The 23,507-nt window shown below is 40.3% G+C and overlaps 1 protein-coding gene across 2 annotated transcripts in view; it reads left to right on the plus strand.

The window, feature by feature from the left end:
• Positions 1 to 4,168: 4,168 nt before the first annotated feature.
• The window catches only part of EFHC2 (EF-hand domain containing 2), a 187,136-nt gene continuing 167,797 nt past the window's right edge, over positions 4,169 to 23,507 (plus strand). The window contains exon 1 of one of the 2 annotated variants that reach the window (XM_047716801.1): positions 4,169 to 4,288. In XM_047716801.1, the coding sequence (XP_047572757.1) occupies positions 4,247 to 4,288 (42 nt within the window). In that variant the 5' untranslated portion in view covers positions 4,169 to 4,246. Of the gene's footprint in view, positions 4,289 to 21,138; positions 21,244 to 23,507 lie in introns of those variants that run through there. The other variant, XM_047716800.1, reaches the window with a different exon arrangement.

The raw sequence follows: 23,507 nt of genomic DNA on the forward strand, positions 1-23,507 counted from the left end.
ATGTACTCCACTGTATTGACTGGAATTGGATGTATCAGTATAAAAGCATGGGTTTTAACGTATCTTTTTTTATCTATCATCGACAGAAATGGAAAGGGATATAGCTAAATGTGAATATCTAGATCTGCCTATATTTATAGATATCTTGACTATCTTGCAGTGAGAAGCACAAAGAAGTGCTTGAAAAATGCTGGAACAATTAAAAGGAAGGAGGAGAGGAAGGAAAACTTCTTCCTCGAAGTAGATTGCCAGCTAATATGTGCGGAAGGAATGATGGAATTAAGAAGTCACCATTTGGCAGCATCATAAATGATTTGGGCAAAATCCTCGACTGACGCTAGCAGTTTAATGAAGAACTTGGTATTTACCCAGTCTCAAAGTATCTCCTCACAAAATTCTTATTAGTCAGAAAGGAAGAATAGTAACTTTACAGGGGAGAAACTTGGCATACACCACCCTAACCAAGTGGTCACACTTAACCTCACCATTGATGGTTAAAATACTCATTACGTACCTGTTCCTTTGATGAATGAGGACACAGCATTTCTCTTTTGGTGTTGGAGATGGAGAGGAGAAGAGAGTTGAGGGAAACTGGAGGGGGAGGTGAACCATGAGAGACTATGGACTCTGAAAAACAACCTGAGGGTCTTGAAGGGGCAGAGGGTGGGAGGTTGGGTGAGCCTGGTGGTGGGTATTAAGGAGGGCACGTATTGCAAGGAGCACTGGGTGTGGTGCAAAAACAATGAATACTGTTACGCTGAAAAGAAAATTTTAAAAAAGCCATAAACAAAAAAACCATTCAAAAAGCCATTGAATCAACTCATTAGGTAACCAGGAAACGTTAGTCAAATCTAAATTGAATAACATTCTCCCAACTATCTGGCCAATTCTCTTCAACAATATCAAGGTCAGGAAAGACAAAGAAAGATGGGAAGAAGTGTTCCAGATTAAAGGATAAGGAAGAGATAGGACAATTAATGAGGAATGTTAGGTCAGATTTTAGACCAGATTTTTTAAAATTTGTTTTTGGTTTTTTTTTTTTTTTTTGCTAAGAGGGATATTAACAATATGAATAGGTATTTTAGATTAGAAAGTAGCATTTTGTTAATAATAAGGTTTTGATTTTGATTGTACTTCAGTTATGTAAGAGAATGTCTTCATTATTAGGAAATACGCACTGAAGTATTTAAGAGTAAAGGGACGTGATGTCTGCTATTTACTCTAAAATGGAAAAAAATTGTATGTGTAGAGGGAATGATACAACAGATATGGTAAAATAGAAAACAATTGGAGGAATCTGGGAGAGGATAACCAGGAGTTCCTTGTACTATTCTTGCAATTTTTCTACTGGGTTGTAACTGTCTCAATTTAAAAAGTAACAAGAAAGAAATACTTAAAACTATTTGTAAGAACATGTAAGAGGATAATTTTGTTCTATAGAATTTTTTGAATTCACAGAAAGTGCAAACCATAATGGGAAAGAACGATCTATTTGAGTAAAGTAAAATGACACATTCACATACAACAAAGAAGTCTGTTAAGTCGATTAAAAGACAAACCACAGGGGCGCCTGGGTGGCTCAGTGGGTTAAGCCGCTGCCTTCGGCTCAGGTCATGATCCCTGGTCCTGGGTTCAAGCCCCACATCGGGCTGTCTGCTCAGTGGGGAGCCTGCTTCCTCCTCTCTCTCTGCCTGCCTCTCTGCCTACTTGTGATTTCTCTCTGTCAAATAAAAAAAAAATTGTATTAAAAAAAAAAAGACAAACCACAAACTAGGAGAAGATGTTTGCTATGCCTAAGATTATATAGAACATATTTTAAAAATTACAAATGATCAAATACAGAAATTAACAAAGGATATAAATAGAGGAATCATTGAAGAAGGTAACAAGCATGTGAAAAGATAACCAACTGCATAGGAATTAGGGAGAAAATTTAAAGTAACAACCATTTACCATTGAATATATAGTTAGATACTTGCTCAAAATTATATGATTGGATAATACCCATTGTTGAAAGGATGAAGGGGAGAAGGAACTTTCTTAACTGGTTCAACAATTCTGGAGATTGTTTAGCAAGATCTAGTGAAGTTGAAGTTGTGAACAATTCCATCTTTAGGCATGTGGATAATCTCTAAAGGAATAGGAGAGGGTTGTTCATTGCAGCATTGATAATAACTAGTGAAAAATTGGAAGCAACTTAATTGTTATTAACAGATGACATCAACAGATGACAACAGATGGATCAGTAATTTGTGGTATAATCATACAATGCATTTAAAATGAATAAAATATATCTGTATCTGTTAACATGTAGAAATCTCAAAAAAATCTTAGGTGGAAAAAGCAGGTAGCAGCAATTTATAGTGCAAAATTTATAAACATAGAGAATAGTAATGTATGTTGTAAACAAAGAAAATGGTGATGTATGTTGTGAAAATTAGTAAAGGGAAACCTCACTGATATGGAGTTGGGAGGCTAGAAGAGGGAGCTGATACCACTTGATGTCAATTACAGGAAGAATTGTCAGTTTCAGGCCCTAGTAGAAGAATTCTCAGCTGAAAGAATGATCAATTACAGACTCCAATAGGAAAAAGCTGTACATTGTATCTCCTGTAAGAAATCAACTACCCCTGCAATTCAGCCAATGAAAAACCCTAATCACTCAGAACTCTTGCTTTTCTGCAATGGACTTTTGTTCAGAACAACCCCTCCCAACTTCCTCCTTCTTTCCCATAAAGTAACATTCCTCTCCTTTGTTTGTTAGACTGACTCAGGGTTTTGCTGCAGCTAGAATGTTCCAAATTGGAATTCTTTGCCATTCCCAAATTGCAATTCTCTGCCATTCCTGAATAAATCCATTCTTGGTGCTAAAATAACTTCTGTTTTTAAGGTTAACATTGTCTGTATATGAGAAAGGAGATAGAGTTCCTGCCTTGGAATAATTTGGCATTTGAAGAAAGTCAAATGAGTATGATTACAATTCACTACCACTGAAGCCACAATGACAGGGCCCCTAATACAGATGGGGGAGTGGAGAAGACGAAGGAATATTTCCCAGAAATGGCAAAGCCTTTCGTGTCTCTTTCCCACACTGAACCAAGTCCTGAATAATAGGAAGGGGTTACCCAGATGAAAGGAAGGAAGGGTGTTTCTAGCAGATAGTGACAATTGCAAAATCCACAGGAGAGAAACCACAGAGCCCTGTTTGGAAACTGCCAGTGGTTTCTCAGAGCTGGGGCGGGCGGGGGCGGGGGGCAAAGAAAGAGACGAAAGTATTGGAAGGCAACCCCGGACATAGGTATCACGAATTATAAGAGGATGGCTCTGGAGGGAAGATCAGTTAGTGGTTTTTGTTTGTTTGTTTTGTTTTTTTTTGGTGGTTGTTTTAAAGAAAACCAGGCAGGAAATAATGGGGCCTCAACGGAGCAGGAGAGAGGGGTGACTGAGAGATACCAAAGTGTCTGAGCATTATGACTCAGGGAGGGGTTGGTGGTAGGTGAGGGGAGATGATTCCAGAAGGTTCCTGGCCTGGGCATTTTGGGTGCATGATGGAAAGACGGGCGCTGCGTTTTGTGCCACCTACCCCCGCCCCGGCCACCCTGATGAGACCAGGAACAAGCACCTTACACACGTTTAGTTCATGTATAAAAATGTACAGGAGTTGGACTGAGGATGGTGGTTAGGACTGAACGGGTTTTCACGGGGTGGGGGGTGGGGTGGGAGTGTGGTTTTGGATCCATCTCGAACGTTTTAACTACAAAATGAAAGCTGACGTAACTGTAACATTAGGCGGTGCTAACATTTCTGAGATCGCGCGGATGTCACATTGTTTTCTGCACTTTTCTGTGTTTGAACTAAATGTAATAAGCCAATGGCCGAAGAATGCGGCTAGAATCGGAGGAGCCTAAGCACTAGAAAGGGGTTAAACCAGAAAGCGGCGGGGGCGGGGAGTGCTGTGGTTGTCTGTCTTTGTGTGCACAGTGCGTGTGGAGAGAAAAGCCGCGGGAGACCGCACTCCGCGGGGTGGGTGAGAGTGGGCGGGGGAGGAGGAGCGCGGGGGGAACTTCCTGCCTGGCCCCGCCCCTTCCCCGCCCCCTCCGACCAGCCGCAGCTCCTCCTCCTTCCGTGACGCCGCCTCCCGTTTCCAGGTAACGTGGGGGGTGGGGGCTTAAACAACGCCGCCGAGAGGTGGCCGCTCCCTGCTGGCCCCTCTTCTCGGCCCCTTGACCCTCGGAAGCTGAGAGCCATGGCCCTACCGCTGCTGCCTGGCAACAGTTTCAGCCGCAACGTGAGTAATGAGGGCGCCCGAAGTCAGAGGTCTGGGCCAGAATTTGGGGTCCAGGCGTGGCCACCTCCCCCGACCCTATGCAAGCATCCTCCTGCTGCATTGGGCACAACTTAGACCAAACTTTGTAGGCCAGTGGAACCCTTAATCTCTGTCTTCCCTTCCCCCAGTCTAACTGCATCTGGTTGCTTTTAACTACAGCAGATACATAAGTAGATTCTTCATGGGGGGCAGGACCCGCGAACGTAGCCAGGGGTAGTGAAGGTGGTAACAACCATCGTTGAGCATGTAAGCTATGCTAGGTGCCATGCTTCAGTCGCCTTGCACGGCATTTGCTGCTCAGGTCCTATTTTTATTCCCATTTTACAGCTGAGGAAACTGAGGCACGAAGCAGTGAATCACTCCCTGACTGGCCAGAGTTACAAAGCTTCAGTGTGAAATTGGGTTTCTCCCAGGCAACCTGTCTCCACAGCCCAGGTGCCTAGTCATTGTCCTTGATAGCCCATGTGGAAGAAAGAAATAGAGTTGCTGTTACTAAAGCAAAGAAACCTGGGCCCCTGGAGGCTGCTGAGGCCGAGAGGTAATCAGGGTTCCACCAGTCTGTAAAGTTCTGTCCTAAGCTTTATAGAGTGAAGCCTCCAAACTTGGAGTTTTTTCCTCGCTGAGGACTGAGAGGAGCTTATTTCAAAAGAAGATGAAATTACAAAACAAATCAATACGACAACACAAAAAACCCTGAGCACCGAAGAATCTTGTCTATAATAAATAGCCCCTTATTTAAACAACAGCAAAAAAGTGATTCGTGCTTTCCTTTACACTGGTCACCACATTTTCCTGGGGGTTGCCAGTTGCGTCTCCAGAAGAAGGTAGGTGATAACACGGGTGGGAGGGAACTCCAGGGAGCCCCTCAAGGTGTTTGTGTAAAGCTCTGGTTAATGTAGAGCGCAGGCAGTGGATTGAATGAAGACTTTGACCTTCTGGATTCCAAAGTGTCTGTTTCCAAGTTGTTGGCCCTGAAGTCCCAGTCCTTTGTAGCTTCAGGCCACTGAATTCTGACCTCCACGGGTCGGTTGGCCTGACCGAGTTGCTTGTTGAACCGTGATTTGTGTAATTTTTTTGGTTGATGGGTAAAGGTCGGCCTTCCCGCCCAGCTTCGCCCTTTGCTAAGCTTCAGCCAGCCATACCAGGAAGGAGGACCCCAGAGAGGGAGGCCACGCAAAAAGATTCCAGACATAAAAAAGCATGTTACGTAGGAATAATTTTAATAAAAATTGAAAGCGGAGCCCACGGCTTGGGCCCTGCAACGCTTTAGATGACCGATGACCCCCTCCTAAGAGGCACCCATCTCCCACATGCAGTGATGACGAGTAGCACTATCATGAGACATTTTAAAATCCACGAGGCTGTACTGAGTGTACTTTGTTTTGTCTTTATTGGGAAGTACAACAAATCCAGAGAAATGCATAATGGATGAACACCAAATGAACATCAAGAAACGAAGTATTAACCAGTACTCCAAAAGCCTCTCCCTTTTTTTCCCCCCAAAGATTTTATTTATTTACTTATTTGACAGAGATCACAAGTAGGCAGAAAGGCAGGCAGAGAGAGAGAGAGAGGAGGAAGCAGGTCCCCCACTAAGCAGAGAGCCCGATGCGGGGCTCGATCCCAGGACCCTGAGACCATGACCTGAGCCGAAGGCAGAAGCTTTAACCCACTGAGCCACCCAGGCAACCCCCACAGCCTCTCTCTTGATTGGGGTTGTCAGATTGAGCAGATAAAAATACGTGTCCCCAGTGCTGCATGGGACCCACTTAGACTGAAAGCTTGCTTGTTGTTGATCTCAAATTCAAATTTAACTGGACATCTTGTATTTTTCGGGGCAACCCCGCCTATCACTCTTTCTGGTCATTACCCCCTTTGCTTTTACTGTCCAGAGTTAACTATCCTGAATGCGGGGACTTCTTATCAGTGTGAATGTCTGGTGTTCTTTTGTGACTGGCTTTTGTTTAGCTCAATATTATGTTTGTGAGATGTGTTCATGGGGCTGTCTCTAGAGGTAGTTTACTGATTTTCCTTGCTCTGTAGTATTCCACTGTGTGAGTATGACATCATATATTTGTAGATAGAGATAAGGCTTGTTTGGGGTTATTAAGAATAGTTCACTGTGACTATTAATCACATCTGTTGGTACAATTGCTGGATCATAATGGTTTTCATTATGTTCTGCTTTAGTGGATGCTGTCAAAGTGCTTAAACCAATTTAAATCCCCAGCAGCACCTTATGTTCCTATCTTTCCACGTCCTAACACTTGATATGGCTGGCCTTTTAAATTGTAGTTATTTCGATCAGCAAGTATAGGGACACTGCAGTTCCAATCTGTACTTGCCTGATTCCTAACGAACTTGAGCACGATTTACTGGTCATTTGGATATTCTCTTTTGTGTAGTACTTGTCTCTTGCCTACTCTTTCTGCTGGTTTGTCTGCCCCCCCCTTTTTTTTAACTTAGTGAAAAGTAGAAGTTCTATATAGATTTTGGATGTGACTCTCGTCTGACATCTGTGTTGGCAAATATCTCTTGTCTGTGGCTGGCCTTTTCACCTTTTTTTTTTAAAGATTGTATTTATTTATGAGAGAGAGAGAATGAGAGAGAGAGTGAGCAAGCATCAGAGGGGGAAGTTCAGAGGGAGAAGCACACCCCCCTGCTGAGCAGGGAGCCCGATGCGGGACTCGATCCTGGGATTCCAGAATCATGACCTGAGCTGAAGGCAGTTGCTCAACCAACTGAGCCACCCAGGCACCCCACCCTTTTCACTTTCTCAGTGGTGTTTTTGATGAGTAATTGTTCCTTTAGCAATTTTTTTGGTTCTTTAAGAAATTGCTCCTTATGCCAAGTTCATCATGGTATTTTTCTGTGTTGTCTTCTGGAAATTTTGTTGTTTTTACCTTTCACATTTAGATTTCTAATCTAGTAGAAGTGTGTGTGTGTGTGTGTGTGTGTGCGTGCGCGCGCGTGTGTGTGCGTGCGAAAAGGAGTATGGGTCAGGTTATATTTTTTCCTATATGGCTATTCATTTGACCCAGAACCAATTGTTAACACAAGTTAACTGAGTAAGTTTTAAAGATCTTACTGGCTCTATGCCATGATTCATGAATTGACAGTATCCAGTGGAGCAGAGAAAAAAGAGCTCTGAAGAGCTCTCCCAGCAAGACATTTTTATGGGCAGAAGGGGGGGGCGTTACAGTAGGCAAAAATTGGATTGGTTACTATAAGGTTACATTCCTTGTGGGGTATGATAGCAAGGGCTTTTTAGGTAGATGACCTAAGTCATACTGATCAGGCGATTCATGATTGGCTGGTGTAAGGTTCAATTTCTGGGACAGCCAAAACTGTAAGTTAAGTTTCAGTTTGTGGCATGGGGCTTAGCATAATCAACTCTACTTAGGGCCTGTTGTTTTCTCTTTAACACATTTTTGGAAAAGACCACCCTTTCCCTACTTCTATGCAGAGCTGCTACCTTTGTTATAAGTATCCAAATACATGTAGGTCTGCTTGTAGATTTGTGAATGTACTTAAAAATCTATTTACCTTATGCCTCAGACCAGTAGGGGTGTGTGTGCGTGTAAATTAGGGAATGACAGTATACTTATTACATATCTTAGGCTGTCATTTAACAGATTAGTGTTTATATATGGAGAATCCTTGTATGTGCCCAAATTAGATGGCTATATTTATATTAACCTTGGTATTGACTGTGTTGCCAAAAAACTAATATTTAAAAAACTTGTACTTAGTTAAAAGATCAGATGTTCTCTGGTGCATAGAGTGGTCAAAAATTCAGTAGAGCCAAATCTGGCTTTTTTGTTTTTTTTTAATCATTAGTCCCCCCACCCCACTCACCCATTACAGAGCCATGCTTGCTGAATTAAATTATCAAGTGAAAAACCTTGGCCTCCTGGAGACAGCATAATTACTGGCTGTTTGGGTTTAAAATTATAACACAAGCTAACTTTTACTGCTTTTCTTAGAAATTAAAAAGGAACTTGTTTCTCCCCTTAATTAGCTGCTGATAGTCAGTCCTGAGCAATAGATTGATTTCAGCCCACAGCTAGGTGATGTGCAGCCTGTATTTCTATCTCTGAAATACAACAAGTATTGTGCTTCCTAAAATATAAACACTTGTACCACTGATGACATTAAAATTATTTTGATGTGAATTAATTGAAAACCTTAGGGAAAGGTCACAGATAAATTCCAGACACACAGTATCTTTTTCCAGCAATGTACATGCTGGATTTATTTTGAGCTAAGAGAATCTCAGGCATATTGTCAAAAATAATAGGATATTAAAGTTAAAAGGGACATTTCCAGCCAAAGCTGAAAATCTTTCATATAGCATTTTGGACAGATGGTTGAATAGCTGATCCTGAATGCCCCTAATGAATAATGAGGATTACACTTTGTTTTTTATGAAGCTACCTTGCCACCATCTTAGGAGGGTTTGTTGTCAATAGTCCATCTCTAATGTGTAGTGAAGCAACTGTTTTCCTTAGAAGAAAATAAAATATTTGAATTCACAGCAGTAAAATAAAACAAAAATTCAGAATCTCTGTTTCTCTTAGAAAAGGGTGTGGGCAATACCTTGAAATTTATTTTTATCTAGAGTAATATAAGCCTACTTATATAAGGAAATAAAGTTCTTTGGGAAATTTACCAGCAATTTAAATGATGAACAGCTGAAGGACACACTATGAAGAATGCGTAATATACATACTGACTTCATCATGGGATGGTAGATAAATCAATTTAAATTTAGCACAATGACAAAGATAATCGTAAAACAATGACTTCATGCACAGGATGGAGGTTTTTCTGATCTAAAATTCTGCTTACAGAATTCTGGTTATATTCTTAGTGGTCAATTCCATTGCCTTAAAATAACCTGCATCAGGTGCAAACCCTTATGAGATCAGTTTAATGAATCATGGCCAGCATTTAAAAAAAAGGAAGCAAAATTGACTAGAAAATAATTAAAAAAAAAATCAGAGTAATGTGTGATGGCATGGGAACAGTAAGCATTCTTCCGCGAACTTTTTCTTTCCATCATGTGTGGCATGTGAACTGGGTTGCACTCAAACCTGTTTGTTATTGTGGTTGCAGTGTGAAACACGTTCTCATTAGAGCTGTCTCCACCAGTTTGTGCTGTTTTCAGCACGTTTTCAATTCAGTTTTCTGTTTTCAGTTTTCAATTCAGTACTTCAGTTTCCTTCCAGGCCAGGTCTAGTCTTTTACCCTTCTAGAAGCTTCAACAGAGCCTATCAGATTTTTTTTTTCTTAAATTGCTGTAAAATTCACATAACATAAAACTGACCACCAGCCATTTGAATGGGTATCATTCACTGGCATATGGTACCTTCACAGTGTTTTGCAATGATCACCTCAACGAGTTCAGAGACGTTGTCTTCATCCCAAATTTCAATCTCTTTATCTCAGAGGAACTTTGAAATGTTTTTCAGCTCTCAGGGACCTCCTGTGTATGAATGATTAGCATGATCCATGAGTTGTAGATGTAATGATTCAGTAATAATCATCTCTTCTGAGTAAAGAGTAATAGGTTTCTGTGGATTTGTTAATTTTGGTCAACTTAGTGACCTGCTCTGTGTGGTTTCCCTTTCCTGCAAAGGATATCAACTTTAATGCAGGGTTGCAGGGAGGGGGTACATAGTAGAGGAAACTTCAGGGTTTTTTTTCCCTTACTGTAAAATTTCTTACTTGATTTTTTTCCCTTTCCCCTTATCCAAGTAGGCCTAAAAATCCTCTCATAGTTTCTATTATTGAGGGCCCTAGTAAGATATGATGTGTGGTATGTGGGATCAGCAAAAGTAGTTTTCTCCCCTATTTGAAACTAAAAATGACTTCTAGCCAGCCTTTCCTGAAAAACAAATAGGCAATCAAGCCTAGCTTACCTTTCTTTCCTTTTTATACATTTATATATTTAGAAAATTCATAAAGCAGCATAATGCATTTCTGTTCAGTAACTGTTTTAATCCAAGATGGGATTTACTTTTTAAAAGGCTCAGTTGATTTAATTTAAATAGATGTTATAAATTCATTTTAATTAATGCTGTTTACAACATGAAAATACATTGACAATGTTAAATAAGTTACTAAAACCATATGACAAAGCGATATGAATAAAAATATAGCCTAAGACTTAATTTTACATGAGACTTAAAAGTTAAGCTTTATGAGGTGTCTGGGTGGCTCCATAGGTTGAGTGTCTGACTCTTGGTTTCGGCTCAGGCTATGGTCTTAGGGTCATGAGATCAAGCCCTGCATGGGGCTCCGCGCTCAGTGAGGAATCTGCTTTTGAATTCTCTCCCCCTCCCCCCGCCGTGCTCTTGCTTTCTCTGTCTCTCTCAAATAAATCTTTATTTATTTATTTATTTATTTGACAGAGAGAGATCACAAGTAGATGGAGAGGCAGGCAGAGAGAGAGAGAGAGAGGGAAGCAGGCTTCTTGCTGAGCAGAGAGCCCGATGCAGGACTTGATCCCAGGACCCTGAGATCATGACCTGAGCCGAAGGCAGCGGCTTAACCCACTGAGCCACCCAGGCGCCCTCAAATAAATCTTTTTAAAAAATAATATTATTTTCTTAAAAATAAAGAATAAAAATTACCTCTTAAATGTGCCTGTGCTGGTGTTTTGCCCCATAAATACTGAATTCTGGGTCAATTTGAGATAAGCACACATGGATTTCATTTTCAACTAAAATGAGATTTCTGACTTTTGATACCTGCTAACAAGGAAAGCTTTGCTTATAGGAATCAGAAGTTGAAAAACCACAGCAAAATTGTCAGTGCTTCCCTATGAGTGACAGGATACTTGACTTTCATATCTGTTTGGAACTGGCATACGTATATGTTCAACTGTATAAGCTGTAGCTAAACTGTCTTCCAAGGTGGCTGTATCATTTGGCATTCCCATCAGCAGTGAATGAGTGTTGCTATTACTCAGAATCATCATGAATAGCCGGCATTGTCAGTGTTTGAATTTTAGCTGTTCTAATAAATGTACAGAGATGTGTCATCCTGATTGAAACTTTTTTCCCCTGAAAAAAACATCTTTTTGTGTGCTTATTTGCCACCCATCTATCTTCTTTGGTAAAATTTCTGTTCATGTGTTTTGCCTGTCTTTAATTGGATTATTTCTTTCCTATTGAATTTTGAGAGTTATTTATATATTCTGGAGACAAGTTCATTGTTAGATATAGGCTTTGCAAATATTTTCTTCCAGTCCATGGCTTGAATGTTCATTCTCTTAAGGCTAGAAAATATGTGCACATTTTTAAAGATAAAATACAACATGAATCCAAATTGATATTTCCAATGCAAATGAAAGATTATAGAGTTTTTATTTATCTTCTTTGATTCTGTAGTTATCTTTTACTTATAGTGAGAATCCTGCTTCATGAGGATGTTAGCATGATTTTCTTGCTTTATCCTACCATAAATAAAAATACATATCCATATAATAGTTTCTGATCAATAATAACATTATTAACAATTTGAGTTTTCAAATGGTTTAATATTTCCTTGTAGTTCTTTTGTTTTCTATATCCCATTAGGAATATGTGGTCAAATTATTGAGTTTTAATTTCATTTAAATGTTTCTGACAGTATCGTTAGGTCCCCAACTTAATACCCAGTTAGGTTCATTCATTTCATTTTTCTTTTTCTTTTTCTTTTTTTTTAATTTAAAAATTTTTAAAGACTATTTATTTGAGAGAGAGAAAGAGGAAAGAGAGCACAAGCAGGAGGAGGAGCAGAGGAAGAGAGAGGAGCAGACTCCCTGCTGAGCAGGGAACCCAATGTAGGACTGGATCCTAGGACCCTGAGATCCTGACCTGAGCCAGAGGCAGAAACTTAACCATCTGAGCCACCCAGGCACCCCTAATTTAGATTTTAGATAGTTAACACAGTGCAATATTGGTTTCTGGAGTAAAATTCAGTGATTCATCTCTTATATGGATCTTGCTTTTCTAACTTTAAGAATTTTGCTTTACTATAGTGTAAAAATAAAACATTTATGTGGTTTCAGAGTCAGATTTACAAAGTGAGGTGCATTCAGGGAGGTATAGCTTTTATCCTTGTCCCTTCAATCTTTTTATCTCTCTCCCTTCCCTCTATAAGTAGCTTAACCCAAAACTTTTTTTAATCTTTTCTTTTTCAGGGTGTGGTGCCTAAACAATGAATCTTGGAACACTGAAAAAAAAATTAAAAATAAAATAAAATAATTGTTAAAAAAAACCAGCAAATTTTAAAATCTATTCACATGGTCTCTTACTAAACAAATGGTAGCATACCCTATCCATTGTCTTCCAACTTCTGTTTTTCCTTCTAACAGTGTATCTTGGAGATCACTTCATCGTAGTGGACAGTTTTCCTCATGCCCTTGGAATGTGTCCTCCATTCACAGCTACTTACTCCATTGTGTGGACATACCATAATTTGTTTAGCCCATCCCCTTTTAATATATAGTTGCATTATTTCCAGTGTTTTGCTATAACAAATACTGCTGCAAGAAATAGCCAAAGTTGGGTTTCAAAAGAAACTACGGAAAAAGTAGAATGGCAGCCTGTAGTATGGGAGACGATATCTGCGAAGCATCTATGTGATGAAGGACTTCTGTCCAGTGTATATAAAAGGAGTAGAGCATCTAAACAGTTGTTGCTCCAAAAAACTTTTACAAAGAGCCACAAGCACTTGAAAAGATGTGCAATATCATTAGTCGTTAGGAAAATTCAAATCAAAACCCCAATGAGCTCATACACTATCCCCACTGGGATGGCTATAACGAAAAGACAGTAACTGGTGTTAGCAAGGATGTGGAGAAATTGGAAGCCCCGTGCATTGCTGGTGGGAATACAGAACAGTGCTGCTGCTATGGAAAATTTGTTGTTTCACAGAAGTTTAAAGGTAGAGTTACTGTATGACACAGAGAAGAGACATGTATGTCCATAAAAAACGCAAATGTGAATGTTTATAACATTATTCATATTGGCCCCCAAATTGGGAATAACCCAAATGTCCATCCACTGACAAATGGATATATAAAATGTGGTATGAGCCATACAACGGAATATTATTTGGCCATAATAATACTGATACTGTAAACAATATGTAAAAGAGTACAAGTTGTATGAGACCGTTTGTGTGAAATGTACAGCATAGGCAAATCTATAGAGACAGAAAGTAGATGAATGGTTGCTGAGGCCCCTGTTGGGGAGGGGATGAAATGAGGAGTCACTGCTAATGGGTATGAGGTTTGTTTTTGAGATGATGAATGCATTCTAAAGTTAGATTGTGGGGATGATTGCACAACTTTGCAGTTATGGTAAACTCCATTGAATTATATATTTTAAATGGGTGAACTTAAAAATATATAAATTATACCTCAATAAAGCTGTTGGAAAATAAATAGCCAAAGAAAGGAGTTGGTGTGGGGTGCCTGGGTTCGCTCAGTGGGTTAAAGACTCTGCCTTCGGCTCGGGTTGTGATCTTAGGGTCCTGGGATCGATCCCCGCACCAGGCTCCCTGCTGAGCGGGGATCCTGCTTCCCCCTCTCTCTGTCTCTGCCTGCCTCTCTGCCTACTTGTGGTCTCTGTCCATCAAATAAATAAATAAAATCTTAAAAAAAAAAAGGAGTTGGTGGTGCGGAATCGCTAGGCAAACAAGAGGTGTCTCTCGTGCCAGGGTCATGGGATGGTTTTGACTGAAAGGATTTTGTTACTTGTTTCCAGTAGCTATTGAAATGTCCTTGAAATCCCATTAGTGCAGACTGGGCCAGTTCTTGAAGCTGTCATTCATACTTTGGATGTTATTCCATTGCCATTCCTAAATGTTAATTTGGGGTTCAGAAGTTGGAGTCACTTTGGCTGTTTGGGGATCAAACACAGCTAACATTGGTCACTTTTGCCTTCTGTCCCTAACTTTACAGCTATGTCACTTAGGATAGATACTTTTGGCTGTAAGTAACAGTATGCCTGGCTAACAGTGGCTTAAGCCAGATTGATATTCTCCTCAGAAGAACTCTAGAGGTGTGGCAGTTTCAGGTTTAAGCAGTGGCTGATGAATGTCATAAAAGACTCAGACTCTTTTTCTCTCTCCATTCTGCTATCATGAGAATGCTGGATTTTCATTCTTAGGTCTGTGGCCTCATGGTTGTAAGGTGGTTGCCTCAGTTCCAGACATCACATCTCATAACGGTGTTCCAGACAAGTAGGAAGGAGAGGGAGGTGAAAAGGCTCTTATATCAAAAATGAAGTGGTGGGGGGTGGGAGGTTGGGGGAACCAGGTGGTGGGTATTAGGGAGGGCACGGATTGCATGGAGCACTGGGTGTGGTGCAAAAACAATGAATACTGTCACGCTGAAAAGAAATAAAAAAGTTAAAAAAAAATGAAGCGTTTTCCAGGCCCTCAGTAGATTTCCCGTTTATATCTTATTGGTTAAAATTGAGTTGTGTGGCTCTCCTCTGCTAAAGGGGTATTGGGAACTTGATTTTTTTACCATCTGTTTTTGGAGCTGGGAAACACAAAAGAAAGTAAATAATGACTTTTGGGAACTAAAAAGTTTGTCTGCCACACCAGCCACAGACTCAAGACCTGTGAGTCTAGATGCCTCCTCAGCTTTAGCATTTCGTTGTTTGAGAGAAAGAGAGAGAGAATGAATGGGGGAGAGGCAGAGGGAGAGGAAGAGAAAGAACCCCAAGCAGGCTCCACACTCAGCATGGAGCCCGACGTGGGGCTCTCAGTCCCTTGACCCTGAGATCATGACCTGAGCCAAAATCAAGAGTCTGACACCTAGGGGTGCCTGAGTGGCTCCATTGGTTGGGGGTCTGCTTTTAGTTCAGGTCCGTGATCCCGGAGTTCCAGGACTGAGGCCTGCGTTGGGCTCCCTGCTCAGTGGAGAGCCTGCTTCTCCCTCTCCCTCTGCCTGCTGCTCCCCCTGCTTGTGCGTGCTTGCTCTCTCTCTCAAATTTTATCTCAAATAAACAAATCATATCTTTAAAAGGAAAAAAAAAAGAGTCTGATGCTTAACCTACTGAGCCACTCAGGTACCCTAGCATCCCTTCCTTTAAAACATTTTTTTTGCCTTTTTTAATATATAGGTAATACATGAGTATACCACCATTGTAAAAAATCAAGCGATACTCTTCTTTCTTAGCAGTTTTCTTTTTCCGTAATAGAAAACAAGCCTTATAGCCCCATGAAACCAGCATATACTTGCTGTCTGTCCTTTGAATATATTTTGGACTCCATTATTAAACCACTCAATTATGAGTTTACCTGTCATCTTCCTGACGGCATTTTCGTGCTTCTCCCTGTCCCCATCTAGATCTTAGTCTTCCCTCGGAGGGCAGCTCAACACTCCCCTTCTCATTCAAGCCTTCCATGATCATGTCAGCAGGATCCCTCTGTCTGGCTGCAGAACCTTGAACATGCCTATATTGTCCAGACCGCCCAGTTCATCCCCTTACTGACTGGTTGCCCGTGTTGTGTTTTGCGTTCTTTACATACTGTTTTGTGACATTCCTCCGCCGACTGGGAAACTGTGATTGATGGCTCTCTGGGTTGCCTTTCCTTCCCCGGGGCAGGCTCCTAATAGGTTCCTGTTTGCTAACCTCTGTCTGCCTGTAGCAGCCATGCCTCAAAACTAGGGTGGGATAAACACAGTTGGGGAAAATCCTCTCTGGGAACTGGCTTTTTGCCTGTGTCTTCCCCTGCTGCCATGCAGCAGAGTAGTTCTTAGGGTAGCAACGGTGACTCTAAGAGAGGAAGAAACTCATTTGCTTCTGAGGCTTAAATAGGTTATAAGCCCGTCAGGATGCAAGGCTTACACCAAGCCACCAGGATAGCTCGGAGAGGCCACGGACAAGTGATGACCCCAAGCCTCTCCTGTGGCCTCCTCTGCCATGCAGAGGGACAGTTCTCTTCTCCTTGTTGACATCCAGTTTGGCTCTTTGTGGAAGTAGCACACTGTTCTCTGAGCCTTGATGAGGCAGGACCCCCTTAAGAGACCAGTCTCCCAACGACAGGATGCTAGACACGCACATGTGCAGACATAAAGGGATTTCTTGGGACATTCCCCGAGTTAATTCTGTTAGTATAGTTGTAGAAAGGGCAGAGCCAACTCTGAGTGGGGAGGGGGGTCCCCAAAGCAAAAGGAAGGGGAACTAGGCATTTTCAGTCCCTCATTAGCCAGGCGCCAGGATGCCTGAATTCAACCTAGCAATTCCTGTGTGACTAAGGGCCCAGCTTGGCCAGCTGAGGGCCAAAAGAACTTTATGCTTTCCTAACTATGTGTTTGGCATCCCCAAGGAGGGGATGGTCACAACGGTTAGAGATCTGGGGCAGAATAGGTCCGTTCACTTGGCTTACGGTTGATTTAGACTACCTTTTCTTTGGCAGCCAAGTTTGGCAACTTGATGTTTGTTTTATCATTTTTAGGACTATTTCCATCTTATTGTTGTGAGTCATTTATGGCTCATCTGCGTTTCCATTCATAACTTCATACATTATCCAAGGGCCCTGTGTGGACTGTCTCCTGGTTTATCAAGGAAAGTAGACCCACTCTTGCCTTTTACTGTTAATTGAAATTTTTATGGAGGAAATTATATTTTCATGTGTAGTTCTAAGGAATAATACAGAGCGAACCTGTGTACACTTTACTCAGTTTCCCATTGGTACCATTTTGCAAAACTAGTAGAATAGCACAACTAGGATATTAACATTAATATAATCCACTGATCCCATTAAGGTTTCCGCAGCTTTTTTTTTTAAAGATTTTGTTTATTTATTTGACAGAGATCACAAGTAGGCAGAGAGGCAGGCAAAGAGAGAAGGGCGGGGAGCAGACTCCCCGCTGAGCAGAGAGCCCGACTCGGGGCTCCATCCCAGGACCCTGAGATCGTGACCCAAGCTGAAGGCAGAGGCTTAACCCACTGAGCCACCCAGGCACCACCCCAAGCTTTACTTATACTCATTTGCGTGTGTGCTTTTAGTCTAAATGGTTCATCACATGTGTGGGTTGCTGTTGTCACCCTGACAGTGAAGATACAGATCTGTTCCAGCAACACAAGGATCCATCCTGTTTATCTTTTATAACCCCTTCCACCTCCTTCCTATCAACTGCCCCCCCTCCCTGTGTCTCTGATTCCTGGCAACCCCTAATCTGTGCTCCATTTCTAAAACTTTTTAAGAAGATTTTATTTATTAATTTATTTGAGTGAGAGACTACAAGTGGGGGGGAGAAGCAGAGTGAGAGGGACAAGCAGACTCCCCACTTAGCGTGGAGCCCATCGCAGGGCTGGATCCCATGATCCTGAGATCATGACCTGAGCCAAAATCAAAAGTCAGGTGCTAAACCTACTGAGCCACCCTGGGTCCCCCCCACCTCAATTTTCATTACTTTGAAGATATTGCATGAAATGGAATTATACAGTATGTACCTCTTGGGATTATTATTTTTTTACTTGACTTAATTTTTTGATGGCTTATCTAGCTAATTATCCATATCAGTTTTTCATTCATTTTTATTGCTGAGTAGTAGTCCATGTATGTGCCACAGTTTGTTTCACTGTTCACTTGCTGGAGAACATCTGGGCTGTTGCTAGTTTTTGGCTGCGAAGGATGCAGCCGCTATGGGCATTCACGTACAGGTTTTTGTGTGGACACGTGCTTTGATTTTCCAAGATGAGTGTCCAAGAGTGCCGCTGCTGGATCATAATGGTAATTGCATGTTAATTTTTTTGAAAAGATTTTATTTCAGAGAGCAAGATAGAGGAAGTATGAATGGGGGGTGAGGGGCAGAGAGACAATCTCAAGCAGACCGCACACTGAGCGCAGGGCCCCAACAAGGGGCTCGATCCCACGACCCATGAGATCATGACCTGAGCCAAAACCAAGAGTTAGATGTTCAACTGACTGAGGCACTGTGATGCCCCTGCATGTTTAGTTTAAAAAAAAAAAAAGAAAAAAAAGCCTACCAAGCTATTTGTGAGAGCGAATGTACCATTTTACATTCCCCAGAGCAGTGTGTGAATGATCTAGTTTGTCCACGTCCTAGTCAGCATTTAGTATTGTCACTATTTTTTATTTTAGCCAATAGGTATGTAGTGACATCTTATTGTGGGTTTAACTGTCATTTCTCTGATGGCTTATGTATGTGTCGCATCTCTTTTCATGTGCTTATTTGCCATCTGTATATCCACCTTGGTGAAATGTCTGTTTATGTCTTTTGCCTGTTTCTAATTGGACTGTGTTTTTACTGTGGAGCTTTGAGAATTCTTTATATATTCTAGATACTAGCCCTTCAGCTAAGATGTGATTTGCACATATTTTCTCCCAGTCTGTAGCTCGTCTTCTCATCCTGTTAACTGTCTTTTGCATAGCAAAAAAGTTTCTAATTTTGTTGAGGTCCAATTTATCAATTTTTCCTTTTATGGATCGTGCTTTTGACGTTAAGTCTAAGAACTCTCTGCCCAGCTCTAGAGACTGAAGTTTTTTTTCCCAAAATTTTTATAGTTTTACATTTTATGTTCAAGTCTGTGATCCATTTTGAGTTTTTTTTTTTAATGTAAGGTGTGATATTTAGGTCAGGATCCATTTGATTTTTGTCTGTGACTATCCATTTGTTGAAAATGCTATCCTTCCTCTAGGGAATTGCTTTTGCACCTTTGTAAAAACTCACTTGAGCATTTTTAAAAAAATTTATTTATTTATTTTAAAGATTTTATTTATTTGATACACAGAGAGAGAGAGAGAGAGATCACAAGTAGGCAGACAGACAGAGAGGGGGAAGCAGGCTCCGCACTGAGCAGAGAGCCCGATGGCGGGCTTGATCCCAGGACACTGTGATCATGACCTGAGCCAAAGGGAGAGGCTTAACCCCCTGAGCCACCCAGGTACCACTCGTTTGAGCATTTTTGAGTGGTATTTTTGGTGTCTATTCTGTTCTGTTGGTCTTTGTATCTGTCTTTCTGCCAATGCCAAACTGTTTTTATTACTATAGTAATATCATAAACCTTAATATCAGGTACAGTGATTCCTTCCACTTCAGTCTTCTTTCTCAAGATTCTTCTTTGTCTAGGGCCTGTACCTTCCATACAAATTTTAGAATCAGCTTGTCTATGTCTACAGGTAACTTTGCTGGGATATTGATAGGAATTGCATTAGACCTCTAGATCCTTTTGGAGAAGAATCGGCATCTTTACTATGTAGAATCTTCCAACCCTTGAGCATGATGTGGGTCTCTATTTCTTTAGGTCATTTTTGATTTTTTAAATTAGCATTTTGTAATTTTCAGCTCACAGATCCTGTATATGTTTCAAAAATTTCATTTTCTTTGGAATGATTACAAATGACATCATGTTTTAAATTTCAGTCTCACGTGTTCATTGTTAGTACATAGAAGTGTGATGGACTTCTGTGTGTTGATCTTGCATCCTGTGACCCTGCTGAACTCAATTACTAGTTGTAGGTTTTTTTTTTTTTTTTGGTAGAGCCTATGAAATTTTTTTATATAAAGAATCTTGAAACCTATAAATAGAAATAGTGCTTTTTCTTCCTTTCCAGTTTGTATCCCTTTAATTTATTTTTCTTGGCTTCCCGTGGTAGGTAGAACTTCTAATAATGTGTTGAATGAGTAGAACAGACATTCTTGCTTTGTTCCTGATTTTGGGAGAGCATTTAGTCTTTCACTATTAAGTGTGAGGTTAGCTATAGATTTTTGGTAGATGATCTTTATCAAGTAATTCCCCTATATTCTTAATTATTTGGGGGTCTTTAACATGAATGGGTGTTGCATGTAACAAATGTGTTTAACTTGTATTACTTGATATGATCATTTAAGTTTTCTTCTCCATTTGTTGATATGGTAAATTACCTTGATTTTGAACTGTTGACCTAGTCTTGCATAATAAACCTCAGGTGGTCATAGTGTATAATTCTTTTCATACAGTGCCAGATTCAATTTGCTAATTTTTTTGTGGAGGATTTTTCCATCTATGTTCAAGAGAGATTTTGGTCTGTAGTTTTCTGATTTTGAACTGTCTTCTATGGTTTGGTATCAAGATAATATTGACTTAATAAAGTAAGCTGGGGAGAGTTCCCTCCTCTTTATTTTCAGGAAGAGACTGCATAAACTTGGTGTTAATTCTTATTTAAATATTGGGCAAAATTCTCCAGTAAAGCCGGCTGGGCATAGGGATTTCTTTTTGGCTTTTAGTTGTAAATTCAGGTTCTTTAAAGGTTACTCTTCAGATTATTTCATCTTGGCTGAACTTTGGGAGTTTGTGGTTTTGAGAAATTTGTTCACTTTTTTTAAGTTGTTCAATTTATGTGTGTAAAGTTGGTCAGAGTGTTCCCTTACTATCTTTTTAATGGCTATGGCATCTATTAAAATATCCTATTTCATTTCTGATATTGGTGATTTGTATCTTAACTCTTTTAAAAAGCTTTTTCAGTCTTGCTAGAGATTAATTTAATGAATATGTATTTTTTGAAGAACAAATTTTGTGTTTGAGTTTCTCAGTTTTACTTTTTTTTCAATTTTGCTGGTTTCTGCTCTAATCTTTATTATTTCCTTCTTTGTGCTTTTTAAAAAATTTATTTTACTCTTCTTTTTCTAAGTAGGAACATAGGGGATTGATTTGAGACCTCTCCTCATTTCTTTTTTTTTTTTTTTTTAAGATTTACTTATTTTCTAGAGAGAGCAGTGTTGAGGGGCAAGGGCAGAGGGAGAGAGAGAGAGAGAACCTCAAGCAGACTCTTCACTGAGTGTGGAGCCTGACATGGGGCTGGATCCCACGACCCTGAGATCACGACTTGAGCTGAAACCAAAAGCCGGCCGCTTAACTGACTGGACCACCTGGGTGTCCCCTTTCCTTATTTCTAATGTAGGTATTTAGTGCAAATTTCCCCCTACTGTTTTAGGTGCATTCCATATATTTTGATATGTTGTATTTTCATTTTCTTTCCATTCTACCTATTTTTTAAAAATTTTCTGAGGTTTCCTTCTTGACACATATACAGTTGAAAATTGTGTTGTTTGATTTCCAAACATTTGGAGGTTTTTCCTGTTGTCCTTCTGTTATTAATTTCTAATTCATTGCCATTATCATCAAATACAATCTTTATGATCTTAATTCTTTTGAATTTGTCAAAGTCGCTTTTATGGTCTGGAGTATGGTCTAAATTGGTTATTGTTCCACACACACTTGAAAAGAATATGTATTCTGCTCTTGTTGGGTAGAGGGTTCTATATAAGTCAATTAGGATCTGTTGGTTACATGTGTTGGTTGCCCAGAGGTTTGTTGAAGTCCCCAACTGTAATTGTGGATTTGTCTATTTCTCCCTTAACTTTACTGGTTTTGCTTCATATATTTTGACGTTTTGTCATTTGGTGCATACACATTTAAGTTTGTTGTGTCTTTCTGGTTGATTGATTCTTTTATCATTGTATAAAGGCTCTATTTGCTCTGGTAATTTTCTTTGCTCTGAAGTCTAGTGTATCAGTTACTGATAGAGCCACTTTTGCTTTTTTTAAATTAGTATTTGCCTGGTGTATCTTTTTCATATCTTTACTTTTAACTGATTTCTGTCCTTGAATTTGAAGTGAGTTCCCTGTGATCAGCGTGTAGTTGGTCATGCTTTATAAATTCACTCTGCAAATCTCTGCCTTTTGATTAATGTATTTAGGTCATTTACATACAAGGTGGTTTTTGGTGTGTTAATGATTGTCTGATATATTATTTCTGTTTTCTGTTTCTTTCCTCTGTTTCTTTTTTCTGCTCTTCCCATGGGATACTGGAACTTTTTTGTTGTTGTTGTTAGGTTTCCATCTTGATTTATTTATAGTGTTTTGGAGAGTATATGCTTAAAAATTTTTTTTATTATGAAGTATAATTGACATGCAATGTTATATTAGTTTCTGGTGTTCAATATAGTGACTAAGTGGTATAAATTTCCAGTTGTAAAATAAATAATGCACAGGGATGAAAAGTAGAGCATAGAGAATATAGTCAATAATACTGTGATGATTGCGACGCCTGGTTGGCTCAGTCAGTTAAGCATCTACCTTCGGCTCCGATCATGATCCCAGTGTCCTGGGATCGAACACCCACGTTGCGGTCCCTGCTTAGTAGAAGGCCTGCTTCTCCCTCTCCCTCTGCTGCTCCTTCTGCCTGTGTTCTCTCACTCCCTGTCTCTGTCAAATAAATAAAATCTTAAAAAAATTATACTGTGATAACCTTGTATGGTGACCACACTGTGGTGACAGTTACATGATAGATAGAATTGTCAAATCACTATGTTGAGGATTTCTCTTAGTATAGTTACATAGTGGTTGTCCTGGCTCTTACAGTATATATGGATATACAGCTATCAGCATTCTACTACTTCAAACGAAGCACGGAAACCTCGCTTCTGTTTAGGTCCCTATACCTTTCCCACTTCTCAATATTATTGTTACAAGTATTGGATTCTAATTTTTGCTTCAGTCTTTGCTTTTGTGGGATCAGGGACTACTGATGCAGATTTTCAGATTCTAGTCCCAAAACACACTCAGCATAATTGCACAATCACTACCCCCTCCCACCCTTGGGCCTCTGTCATCCACTCTCCTCACAGCTAGGGGACACATCTGCCTCTGCCCCTGAAAGTCTTTAGCAGTTCACCAAGTCTAGCTGGAAGGTGTGTTTCCCTTGTATCTCAGCCCTCTACTCTAACCCATCATTTTTGAATCCATGGCTATTACCCCCAGACTGCTGGGGGAAGGAGGGAAGTCTGTGTTGCAAGCACTTTGTTTTTTGGTGCCATCTTCTTTGACCCTCAGCTTGCATCAGATGCTGTGCTAGCTGGTGTGTTATTATAGGAGTGTTGAACTTGGGGGTTGGGCGCTCAAGTCAGCGTTCTACCCCTAGCATGCAGACGCATGCACACACCCGCACCCATGCATTCATGAACCTCCATTCCCTGAACAACTCTCTTGTTTTACCTTGAGGTACCAGGCCAGGTCATGAACTCCTGGTTTCCATCTCCAGGTACATTGCCCGTGTGTATACCCCTCACACCTGCCTTTATATTTTCCATTCTTTCAGTCTTCTCAGTGGAACCAGTGGCTGCTCTTCATAAATTCAAGAATTAATTTCAGCTAGATCCC

The sequence above is a fragment of the Lutra lutra genome, chromosome X (assembly GCF_902655055.1).
Source record: "Lutra lutra chromosome X, mLutLut1.2, whole genome shotgun sequence".
NCBI classification, from domain to species: domain Eukaryota; kingdom Metazoa; phylum Chordata; class Mammalia; order Carnivora; family Mustelidae; genus Lutra; species Lutra lutra.